Source organism: Ahaetulla prasina, chromosome 1 (assembly GCF_028640845.1).
Source record: "Ahaetulla prasina isolate Xishuangbanna chromosome 1, ASM2864084v1, whole genome shotgun sequence".
In the NCBI taxonomy this organism is placed as follows: domain Eukaryota; kingdom Metazoa; phylum Chordata; class Lepidosauria; order Squamata; family Colubridae; genus Ahaetulla; species Ahaetulla prasina.
Window position 1 is genome coordinate 236,646,682 of NC_080539.1, and position 12,993 is coordinate 236,659,674.

The 12,993-nt window shown below is 43.3% G+C and overlaps 1 protein-coding gene across 1 annotated transcript in view; it reads left to right on the top strand.

The window, feature by feature from the left end:
- The first annotated feature begins 337 nt into the window (after positions 1 to 337).
- The window catches only part of LOC131203499 (delta-like protein 4), a 116,087-nt gene continuing 103,431 nt past the window's right edge, over positions 338 to 12,993 (top strand). Inside the window, exon 1 of the mRNA XM_058193835.1 lies at positions 338 to 524. Within this exon, the coding sequence (XP_058049818.1) occupies positions 338 to 524 (187 nt within the window). The remainder of the gene's footprint in view (positions 525 to 12,993) is intronic.

The window sequence follows — 12,993 nt, forward strand, 5'->3', positions numbered from 1 at the left end:
GTGCTACTGGCGTTGGGCGGTCGCCAGCCAGTAACCCCAATAGCGGTCTGTGATCAGTGACAATTTCAAATCACGCCCAAAACGATTCGTGAAATTTTTTCACCCTGATAAATGCCACACACTTTTGAATTCCAAACTTTACAACACGTAATTAGAGGGCTAATAAATCTTGCCTTAATGAGAAACAGCTGGTTGGTATGTGGTGCCTTTAGGGTTTTCTTATATTTGGCACACAGTTTGGGGGCGTCTAGCATTAATTATGTTTTGAAAGAATAAAAGGATAAGAAAGCCTTAGCCAGTGCTGATACTTGCTCCCTGGTTTATTTTTAAATTAGCAATGGTCTTGGATATTCCTTCAGGTCATGCAGGACTCCTACCATCTCTTACTAACTGTGCTAATAGACCTTGTTTTCCTGGAGTGCTGTGTGTTGACCGCAAACCTCCAAAGACTGGATACTTCTGTGGCCGATGTCCAGTAGGTCTATATGGGAATGGACGAATCTGCACAAAAGCATCTAGACCAGGTACCTTTCTTTCATTTTGGGTATCAGAGCTGCAGAACTGAACTAGATAATTGATTTGTCAACATATTTTAATGCAACATTGTAATCATTTCATTATATCAGGAAAAATATAAAGAAAACTATTTGTACTTCATCAACTGTGTTGTAGATAGCCCAGTATTACCTACCTATCTCAATACTACATTATTACATTATTACCATTAATAATAGAAATCAATAGAATAGACTAGGATTTTTTATTGGCCAAGTGTGACTGGACACCCAAGGAATTTGTCTTGGTGCATACGCTCTCAGTGTACATAAAAGAAAAGATACGTTCATTAAGAATCGTAAGGTACAACACTTAATGATAGTCATAGGGTACAAATAAGCAATCAGGAAACAATATCAATATAAATTGTAAGGATACAAGCAACAAAGTTACATTTGTATGACTACAAAGTTACTCATATAGTCATAAGTGGAAGGAGATGCACGATGGGAGCGATGACAAGATGACAAGATTAATAGTAGTGCAGACTCAGTATATAGTGTTGAAGGAATTATTTGTTTAGCAGAATGATGGCGGTCTGGAAAAAACCTATTCTTGTATCTTGTATCAGAGGAATTATTGAGTCTGTCATTTGCACCTCTATAACTGTCTGGTTTGGTTCTGCAACCCAACAAGGAAGACACAAACTTCAGAGGATAATTAGAACTGCAGAAAAAATAATTGCTACCAACCTGCCTTCCATTGAGGACCTGTATACTGCCCGAATCAAGAAGAGGGCTGTGAAAATATTTACAGATCCCTCACATCCTGGACATAAACTGTTTCAACTCCTACCATCAAAATGACGCTATAGAGCATTGCACATCAGAACAACTAGACACAAGAACAGTTTTTTTCCAGAACGCCATCACTCTGCTAAACAAATAATTCCCTGGCAATGGGCATCTGCTCAATGCGTCCGCATGCCCCAGCTCCTTTCCAGGCCGATGCTGCAGTTTGTAGGAGTAGGCGGCCAAAAAATAGTCCATCTGGTCAGTCTAGGTGAGAGTGCCACTGGCGTTGGGCGGTCGCCAGCCAGTAACCCCAATAGCGGTCTGTGATCAGTGACAATTTCAAAGTCTCCAAAAACGATTCGTGAAATTTTTTCACCCCTGACACTATTGCAGAGCCTCCTATCTAGCTGGCTGTAATTCCTCAGCCGGGACATCGCTCGTGAATAGAACGCTATAGGGGCTTCAGTGCCGCTTGGGAGTCTGTGGCTGGCACCGCTCCTACTCCATAGGGGACGATCACAAACCAATACTAACGGCAGTCTGTTGTTGTATTGTATTAACAGGCTATCGCTTGATAGCAAACTTTTACTGCCTCAAATGCCCTATTCTCTGACTTCCCCACGACCAAACAGTGTTTTTCCAAGCAATTTATGCAGCGGTTCAGCAACGGTTGCCTTGTCTTTTAAAAACACGGCGTAAAGTTTACCAGACCCAGGAAAGCCTGGAGTTCTGTCTTGTTTTTGGGTGCTGGGGCTCTCTTTATCGCTTGACTTTGCTCTCAGTGGGTGAATCCTTTTGTCTATTCTATAGCCCAAAATTCAACAGATTCGACCCCTATCTGACACTTGCTTGCTTTGACTTTTAATCCTGCCGACCTAAAATGGCCAAAACTTTCCTTAATCGCTTCCCAGTTCTCTTAAATCTTCCCTGATACCAACACATCATCGAAATAGGGTACGACTCCGGTAACCCTTGTAGGAGCCGCCCATCAAATTTTGAATAGCCCGGGCCACACTCACCCGAACTGTAACCGGTGCACTTAAAGGCACCCGGTGCGTTACAATGGTCTGGGCCTCAGCTGTGCTAGCATCTACGGGTAGCTGTTGGTACGCTTGTGCCAAGTCTAATTTGGCGAAAACTTGTCCGTGCCCTAGTGAGTGCAATAAGTGTTGCACTACTGGAACTGGGTAGGCGCTTTTGCAATGCTTTGTTCAAGGTAGCCTTGTAATCAGCGCAAATTCTTATGGACCCGTCTGGTTTTATAGGGTGACGATTGCCTCCCATTTGGCATGGTCAACTGGCACTAGTATCCCTGGCTGACTAATTTATCTAACTCTTTGTCGATTTTAGGTTTGAGTGCAAAGGAACCCTCCTTGCCTTTAACCTAATGGGAGCTATTTGGGGTCTAAATTGAAGGAGATAGGGGTCCCTTGTACTTGCCTAAACGGTCCTCGAATCGTCTGCGAATTCCTCCAGTAGGGCGTTTTGCAGGTTGCATCCGCTCGTGGACGCCAGTCACCCCCATTCCCAACGCCTGAACCAGTCTAGCCCCAGCAAGCTTGGCAAGGTTCCCTCGACTAACGTGATGGGCAGGGTCTTTTCGTATGTCCCGTGCCTTGACCTCGACGGTCGTTGTCCTCGAACAGGGATGCGGTTGCCCTGGTAATCCTGCACCCGGAGCCGTTGTTTCTGTAGCTTGCGCTTTGCGATGTGCGGCAAGGCTTTCACAAAAGTGTCCCAGGACATGATTGTGATAGCTGATCCTGTGTCTACTTCCAGTCGGCACGTACGCCTTCAATTGTCGGGTTTGTGAAGATCTTTTCTTCGATGCGGTAGCTGCGTGGTCTATGGTAACAGTCATTCGGTTTGACTTCGCTCTTTCTTTCCTGGCCAATCGCGGGTCGCCTCGCCGATCTCGCTCTGATTGGCTGGTTTGAAATTTCGCGGAATGTGGGTTTGCATCTCTGACTCAGAGCCGCTCTGATTGGCCGATTTGAATTTTCGGCGGAAGGTTGGGGTGCTCGGCAGACTTGAGCCAGGTGCCCTTCCTTTCACACCGCCGCAAATGGCGCCCTGAACTTACATCTTTGGCGCTGATGTCGCCCGCAACTTCCGCATTCCTCCGGGTCTTCCTTGTCGATTTTCCGGTGTAGTGGACTTCTTCCTCCTCTTCGCTGGTTGACTCACGATAGGTTTCTTCGTGGTGGACTGTGCTCGGCTTTGCGCCCGCCATCGGCGTGAGTCGCTTTGTAAGGTGTCTGCTGCATGGTTGACATCTCATGGGCTCTGGCTTCGCCCAGAGCGTTTGCCAATGTCAGGTTGCTCTTGGCTAGCAACCGTCTCCTCAAACGGATGTCTCTGACCCCCGTATAAGTTGTTCCAGCAGCTCTTCGTCCAGATCGCGGTACTCGCAATGCTTGGAGGCTTGTCTCAGGGCTGCCATGTAGTCGCTGATAGACTCGCCTTCTTGTTGCCTCGCGCCCCCAAACTCGCACCGTCGAACGATTTGGACGGGCTGGTGCGAGTGATTCTTCAGGAGGGTCTGAAGGGTCTGCCACGATACGGTGTAAGCGGTGTTGGCTCCGCTAGGGCTTCTGCGACGGCGATGACTGCTGACCCACAGTGGCTTATGAAGTAAGCCCGTTTGCGGTTGTCGGAGACTCCTGTAGCTCGCTTGCCTCCAGGAAACTTTCAAACGGGTCATATATATTCCCCATGTCTCCTGGGCAGGGTCAAACGGAGTGGGTGGCGTGTAGCCGGTCATCGCTGCATTCGCCGTCACCTTGCTGGGTTTGATTCTCGTAGTGAGTTCAGCTCTGTTCTGGTGCTCTGCCTCAATATCCCATCCTCGTCGCCAATGTTAGGTTTGGGTATTGACGAGGCAGGAGACCAGGTTAGTGACAACAGCTCTTTAATATAGTGTGACCCAGCAAAACTCTGGAGAAAAACCTCTCCTTATATACACTTCAGCCTGAGGCTGCATCCAATCAGAAACGAGATATTTCCCGCCTAAAACTCCCGCCAAAACTTACAGTAATACATTACATTTATATTGATATATTGATCATCAATTGTGTTGTAAATGTTGTACCTTGATGAACGTATCTTTTCTTTTATGTACACTGAGAGCATATGCACCAAGACAAATTCCTTGTGTGTCCAATCACACTTGGCCAATAAAAAAAATCTATTCTATTCTATTCTATACGCTTTTAGCTAACTTTTCCTAAAGCGTTTCAAATTGAAACCTGCACAGAACTACTCCATGCAGAATTGCAAACGTGAAGTAACTCATTTCTTTAAAATCCAAGGAAAAAATTGCCTGCTTTTGCCATGGTCAACCTTCCTTGCTGCTCGTTTGTACTTCAGGCTACAACTATACCAATGTCACCCATCCGTAAGTGAAGAAACAAATGGCAGAGAGCAACTTGTAATTAAAGCAGTCAACCTCTCAGTAGTATGCTGCGTTTAGGAGTTTCCAAACATCACACCTTTTACTAATCTTTGAATGTGGAGAATGAATAGAATGCTGAAGAGAAGTCTTCCTATAATTGTTGACTGGAGGAATCAAATGAGTGAGCTGAAAGATAGAGCCAAACAATTTTGTTTCCCCAGCTTTTTAAAAAAAAATCCTTCTTCCCAGTTCTTGAAGGATAGACAGAATTTAGTCACCTTTCCTGTCAAGTTATGCCTAAAACAACTTCATCATAGAGCCCTTAATTTATTTACTGAGAATTCAGGGGAAGGATTTATATAATTACTCAAGTTATATACCCTTCTTTCATTTCTTGCTATACAGTTTAATTATTTTGGAAAGGCAACTCTCCTGCTGCTTCAGCGTGCATCAAGATTAATGTCATTTTGCCATATTAATTAAACTCTTGACAAAATGGAAAGTTAGGGTTTCAAAAAAAATAATAATACCGAGGCTCAGTGATTTTGTCAGTGTTTCTGAGAGATTTTTCCCCCTCAGAGATAAGATTATGACTCATACATACAGACAGTAAAACAAATCATTTGGATGGACACTCCTCTATAATGTATGATTTTTTCCCCTGCAAATAGAAACATTTATCTGTTTAAGCAGGGGGAAAATCCCATGAAGTCATTCCTCTTGTTATCATATACTATATGGAGTAAAGCTGCAACTGACAGAAAAATGTCACTTGCAGACATAAATACAATCATTTGGAACTACAATTTGCATTTCTTCTTTCTCCATGACAGGGGGCGAATGCAGATTTATGTATTATATAAATATTTATATCTTCCTTCTAGTCTACGATACCATTCAGAACAGCTTACAATATTTAACATCAATTATAAAATGCATTCTAGAAATTGATGGAGCATCCCAGTTCATCTCAGTGTCGGGTTGAGGGCGAATGCACATTGTGGTGTGGCGTCATTGTGATTTGTATCAGATGCCTGGGTCTCCTCTACCTCGCCTGGTTTATATCTCTGTTGATACTTTCAAACAGTGTTTCAAAACCTGAACTAGGGTTGTTGGGGTTTTTTGGTTGTGGCAGTAAAAGAGAAATAGTCTTCCACTCTACATATGAAGATTAATGAGAACGCATCCTTAATCCCTGATATTTTTATAGAGATAAAAATAGAGAGTAAAACAAATGCTCACAAGGCGCAATAAACAAAAAGCCAAGGCATCAAACATCTTTCTCAAACTGATTCTAAGGGACAACTTGAATCACTGTAATTTAGTATCCCCAAATCTGTCCTACACAAGTATTCCTAAATAATGCCATATTTGTTGCTTTCAAAGGTTCCTCATAAATCAGTGTACCAACAAGAACATATTCTTTCTTATGTAGTTCTTCATAAAGGTCAGCAAAAAGGGCAACCAGGGATGTTTCAGAATATAAACTGGGTCTGAAGCCAGTATGGATACAGTGTTTGTATCATCTTTAGGGTCCTTGATACTCTCTGAGCTTCATGGATTTCTTCAGATGTTTCTCTCAAAGGTGCTTTTTCAGGAGGCAACTGGACTTTCTTGTTTTTTTCTTTGAAGACATTTCACTTCTCATCCAAGAAGCTTCTTCAGCTCTGACAGGATATATATTCCTTTCAGACAGTTGGTCATTTGCATCCTTTTAGAGGGTCCTTGAAGCACTTGGAGGTTTATCTGTAGCCTCAGGTTCACCCGAGTAGGGCTCCTGGTTCCTGTAGCCTGCAATTTTTCTCTGGAAATCCATTCCTACTTCCACACCATTCAAAGGGTGTTCATCCAAAATTATTCAGCTAAAAGCCTGTGGAGACTTTTAGTTATCCAGGTCATGGTTGTCCCAAAGGTGCTTTTTCAGGAGGCAACTGGACTTCCTTGTTTTTTTTCCCTTGAAGATGTTTCACTTTTCATCCAAGAAGCTTCTTCAGCTCTGACAGGATAGTGGGGAATGGAAGGATTGGATGACTGAGAATCTCTACAGACTTTTAGCTATGCAATCTGGGATGAACACCCTTTGAATGGTGTGGGAACAGAACTGAAGAAGCTTCTTGGATGAGAAGTGAAATATTTTCTAAGAAAAAACCCCAATAAAGTCCAGCTGCCTTTTGGAAAAAGCACATTTCCTTAGTGTAGCTTCTTCAGTGAAATCTAGAATTGGCACCCAGCATCCTTGATCAGAAGTTCAGGCCTAGTGTCTCATGTCTCTGGAGTGTTATAAATGCATTCTAGCTACCAGTGGGACATCTGGAAGCTTCAGAAGTCAGAGCAGATAAAGCAGTTATTGTGCTGCAGATTCCATCCCAGGGTGGTCAGTATTGCAAGGCACAAAATATATGATTTGCCTCGGTTTAGTAAGAGCCAAACTGTCACCTGTCCCATTTGCACTGCTGCCAGGAAATTAGTCTGGGATGAAAGATTAACTCTTGGCATATACTACCCACATTTTTTACTTGTCCATCTCAGGAACATTTACCCCCTCTCCCCGATGCCAAAATGAGGCAGCACAGAAGAAATAATCTCGAGTTCTCACTCAAAGCACAAATGACCAAGCTCAAATTATCCTATTTTAGACACATTATGCAAAGGCCTAGGTCTCTGGAGAAGTCTATAATACTGGGAAAGATGAATGGAAACAGAAGAAGAGATGACTAGCAGCAAGGTGGAGGCACAAATTTACAGTAGCAAATGGATATTAACTAGCAGCTGTTATGTGAACCTATATTCCCAGTGCTACCTGACTCTGGGATGCTGCTGTGAACAAGATTTTGAGGCATATAGCATTGAATTATCTTTATTATTTATTTATTTATTTATTTTATTTTGTCACAACATTATATACAGGAACATATATTGAAAGGAAACAATAGGACAGGAACGGTCGGTACTTTTGTGCTCTTATGCACGCCCCTTATAGTCCTCTTAGGAATGGGGTGAGGTCAATGGTAGACAGTTTTTGGTTAAAGCTTTTAGGAGTTGGAGAGGAGACCACTGAGTCAGGTAGTGTATTCCAAGCATTAAGAACTCTGTTACTGAAGTCATATTTTCTGCAATCAAGATTGAAGCGGTTGACATTAAGTTTGAATCTGTTGTTTGCTCTTGTATTATTGCTATTGAAGCTGAAGAAGTCTTTAACAGGAAGGACATTGCAATAGATGATTCTATGAGTTAAGCACAGGTCTTGTTGGAGTTGGTGGAGTTCTAAATTCTCTAATCCCAGGATTTCAAGTCTGTGGAATAAGGTATTTTGTTGTTTACAGAGGAGCGGTTTCAGCTTTTAACATTTTTATTTATTTCTTTATTATTTTGTCAAACATGTATGAGATAACAGGAATAAGTATAAACATGGTTATGAACACAGGAAATGGGTACGAATAAATGGAAACAGTAGGACAGGGATGGTAAGCACACCGGTGCACTTAGGCACGCCCCTTACAGACCTCTTAGGAATTGAGTGAGGTCAACAGTAGACAGTTTAAGGTTAAAATTTTGGGGGTTTGGGGATGAAACCACAGAGTCAGGTAGTGCATTCCAGGCATTGACCACTCTGTTGCTGAAGTCACATTTTCTGCAATCGAGTTTGGAGAGGTTTACCTTGAGTTTGTATCTATTGTGTGCTCATGTATTATTGTGGTTGAAGCTAAAGTAGTCATTGACATGCAAATATTTCCAGAGAATGTTCTAAACTACTGCTTGAGGTAACAATATTGTTAGATATGCAAACAGCAATAAAGCTATAGATTGGGTATACTGGGATATTTTTCCTAGTTTTTTTCCCCAATGTGTAGAAAACAGAGGAGCTGTTTGTTTTAATTTCTAAGTCACACTATTTGCATATAGTGACCAGACATCCCGCTTTTGGCGGGACAGTCCCGCTTTTTAATAATTTGTCCCGCGTCCCGCAGCAATTCCAAAAAATCCCGATTTTTTTTTTGTTTCACTCCCATTCTGAAAATGGGAGGCGGCAACGCAAGAGGAGGAGGCGGAGAAGGGAGAGTGGCGGAGAAGGGGGTGCGAGAGGGAGGAGAGACGCCGCTTGACTTCACCCGAGAGGAAGAGAAGAGCGGAGAGGAGAGCCGAGGAGAGCCGAGCCTGCCTGGAAGAGCGGAGAAGCAGCAGCCGTTCCTCCTCCTTCAGGCAGATGGCAAGACTCAGCGCGCATGCGCAGCCCCCCTCCCCCCTCCCCTGTCAATGGTGTCCCGCTTTGCCATCGCTGAAATCTGGTCACTTTATATTTGCATTGAAGATAGTTAATTACTACGTTCTTTTGTATCAGTGATGCGAAGAGTGGTCCTCATTTCATTATGTGATTCCAAATTTATAACAGGTCATTGGGGGGATCATGTCAAGAGAAAAATAGCATTTGGCTTCTATGTGCAACTCCAAATTTGAACTTTATAAGAAAAGAGCACAAACACACACACAAAAAAATGCATCCACTTTTAGTGATTTCTCCTTTCTGAAACTAGAATAAATCTAAACAAAATTATTTTGCTATCTTTTAAAATCAGAAACATCTGAGTACTTTATTACATACTTAAGGACACTTCAGAGAAAGAAAGAAAGAAAGAAAGAAAGAAAGAAAGAAAGAAAGAAAGAAAGAAAGGAAAGAAAGAAAGAAAGAAAGAAAGAAAGAAAGAAAGAAAGAAAGAAAGAAAGAAAGAAAGAAAGAAAGAGAGAGAGAGAGAGAGAAAGATTGGTTGGTGGTGATAGAAAAAGACTTTTTCTATCTAAAATGCAAAATGTCAAATCCAGTACTATCTAGCAAATAATTCTGGAAAAATTACCAGGAATCATCCTCACTTTCAGGTTAAATTTAATTTAACCCACTTAAAATTAATTTGCCTCCACCTAGGCAACAGCTACTAAAATCCAGATATTTAAGAAAAAGAAAGTAAAAAAAGCTAGAGAGGTTTTCTACAGAGTATTCAGTGACCCAGATATAAAACCCAAAGGTAGATAAGATGGGAAGAATATTTTAGATAATGGAAAAGATGAATTATTTCCAACCTAGCTGATTCTTACAGTCCATCAATATAGAATTTATTATGCTCTTCAGATCCAGATGATATATTAGCCAGCAAAGTAGCTCAGCAACACAAGACCTGTGATTTCTAAGCTATAAAAACCATGAGGAAAAGGCCAATTTTACAGGCCTTGTATAATATTTACATTAAGTTGTAACTTCTGCAGCACATTATATCCATTTCCTAATAACTTTGTTATTAGGTAACAAATTAGGTAACCTAACTTTGTTAGGTAAGATAATGCGTAAAAAAAAATTGGCTAGCATAAAGGTAGTCCTTGACTTACAACTACAATTGAGCCCAAAATTTATGTTGTTAAGTGACATTTTATTTATTTATTTATTTATTTATTTATTTATTTATTTATTATTCAAATTTTTATACCGCCCTTCTCCAAGGACTCAGGGCTATGTACATCACAAATAAAACATAAATACCAAAAAAAGTTAAAATACAGTATTAGTTAAAAAACTGATTCAATGCACTAAGTAATTAAAATAGAGATGTAAAATTCTAAAAGCCCCACTAAAAAACCCTCAATAAAATCATTAGGCCAGCCCTGCTTGATGAAAAAAGAAAGTTTTGAGCTCGCGTTTAAAGGTCTGAAGATCAGGGAGAAGACGTAGCCCCACGGGTAGTTCATTCCACAGGGCCGGAGCCCCCACAGAGAGCGCTATTCCCCTGGGGGCCGCCAGCCAACATTGTCTGGCCGACAGCACCCTAAGGAGGCCCTCTCTGTGAGAGCGCACTGGACGGTGGGAGGCTGTTGGCGGCAGCAAGCGGTCCCGTAGGTATCCTGGTCCCATGCCATGGAGCGCTTTAAAGGTGATAACCAGGACCTTGAATTGCACCCGGAAGATCACTGGTAACCAATGCAGCCTGCGCAGGAGAGGTGTTACATGGGAGCTACATGACGCTCCCTCTATCCCCCGCACAGCCACATTCCGTACCAGCTGGAACCTCCTGGTACTCTTCAAGGGGAGCCCCATGTAGAGAGCATTGCAGTAATCCAGGCGGGAAGTAACGAGGGCATGAGTGACTGTGCACAGAGAATCCCGATCAAGGAAGGAGCGCAACTGGTGAATCAGGTGGACCTGATAAAAAGCTCCCCTGGCGACGGCCGACAAGTGATCTTCTAGAGACAGCCGTGCATCCAGGAGAACGCCTAGGTTGCGCACCGATTGCCTGGGGGCCAATGATTTGCCCCCCACAGTCAGCGATGGAATTAGCTGACTGTGCCAGGACGCTGGTATCCACAGCTACTCCATTTTGGATGGGTTGAGTCGGAGTCTGTTCGTCCCCATCCAGACCCGAACGGCCTCAAGGCACCGGGTCATCACATCAACGGCTTCGTTGGGGTGGTTCAGGGTGGAAATGTACAGCTGAGTGTCATCAGCGTACAGTTGACAACTCACCCCGAAACCACGGATGATCTCCCCCAGCTTCATATAGATGTTGAACAGGAGGGGCGAGAGAATCGACCCCTATGGCACCCCACACTTGAGTTGCCTAGTGGTCAACCTCTGCCCCCCTGTCAACACCGTCTGCAAACAGTCGGAGAGGTAGGAGGAGAACCACCGAAGAATGGTGCCCCCCACTCTCAAGCCCTCCAACCGTCGCAGCAAGATACCATGGTCGATGGTATCAAAAGCCGCTGACAGATCTAACAGGACAAGAACAGAGGAACAACCCCTGTCCCGTGCCCTCCAGAGATCATCAACCAATGTGACCAAAGCCGTCTCCATGCTGTACCCAGGCCTGAAGCCGGACTGGCACGGGTCTAGATAGACAGTTTCCTCCAGGTACCAGGGAAGCTGCCAAGCCACCACACTCTCAACAACCTTCGCCACAAAGCAAAGATTGGAGACCGGACGGTAATTAGCCAAAACAGCCGGGTCCAGGAAAGGCTTCTTAAGGAGGGGTCTCACAACCGCCTCTTTCAAGGCAGCTGGGAAGACTCCCTCCACCAAAGAAGCACTTATAATACCCTAGAGCCAGCCTCGTGTAACCTCCTAAGTGGCCAGCACCAGCCAGGAGGGACATGGGTCCATTAAACATGTGGTGGCATTCAACCTCCCCAGTATCCTGTCCATGTCTTCGGGAGTCACGGAATCGAACTCCGCCCAAATAATATTCTCAAGACCTGCCTCCATCGTCCTGCCTGAATCCACCCAATCTGCGTCCAGGCCGTCTCGGATCTGAGCAATTTTATTGTGCAGATACCTTCCAAATTCCTCAGCACGACCCTGCAAGGGGTCCTCCTGAGCCCCCTGAAAAAGAAGGGAGCGGGTTACCCTAAACAAGGCAGCTGGGCAGTTATCTGCTGATGTGATAAGAGTGGAAAAGTATTCCTGCTTTGCCGTCCCTATCGCCACTAGATAGGCCTGAATATGTGACCGAACTAGTGTTCAGTCAGATTCGGAACGGCTGGCTCTCCAGGCATGTTTGTTAAGTGAGTTTTGCCTCATTTTATGACCTTTCTTGCCTCAGTTGTTAAGTGAATCACTGCGATTGATAAGTTAGTTACACAGTTGTTAAATGAATCTGGCCTTCCCATTGACTTTGCTTGTCAGAAGGTCACTAAACGTGATCACACAACCCTGGGACACTGCAACCATCATAAATATGAAACAGTTGCCAAGCATCTGAATTTTGATCACATGATCATGATCTGCAAAGATCGTAACTGTGAAAAACGGTCATAAGTGTCTTTTTTTCAGTGCTGTTGTAACTTTGAACAGTCACTGAAGGAACTGTTGTAATTCAAGGACTACCTGTATAAGCTTCATGCGATCACATTGTGTATCTCTAAAACAGCAACTCATAAATGTGACCAGTTATATGCTTTCTTTACAATAACAACTTAAAGGATTCTATCCAATATTACAGCTGTCAACAGGGACCAGTATTAATGGAGGGCTAAACTGGATATGTCAGGAAATCTGGTTATCTGAAATCACTCCCTGTTTTTCTCTTGTTATTTGGATTCCAGGTCCTTTAAGTAGGCACAATGTATCCACACTTACCTGGTATTAATCTTGTACATCCAGCCATCCTTTTCTTTTCTTTTTCATTCCAACATAAAGAAAGAAGAAGAAAAAAGATTACTATAGATCAGGGGTCTCCATCCTTGGCAACTTTAAGACTTGGGGACTTCAACTCCCAGAGTTCCTCAGCCAGCTTTGCTTTGGCTTTGCTGGCTGAGGAACTCTGGCAGTTG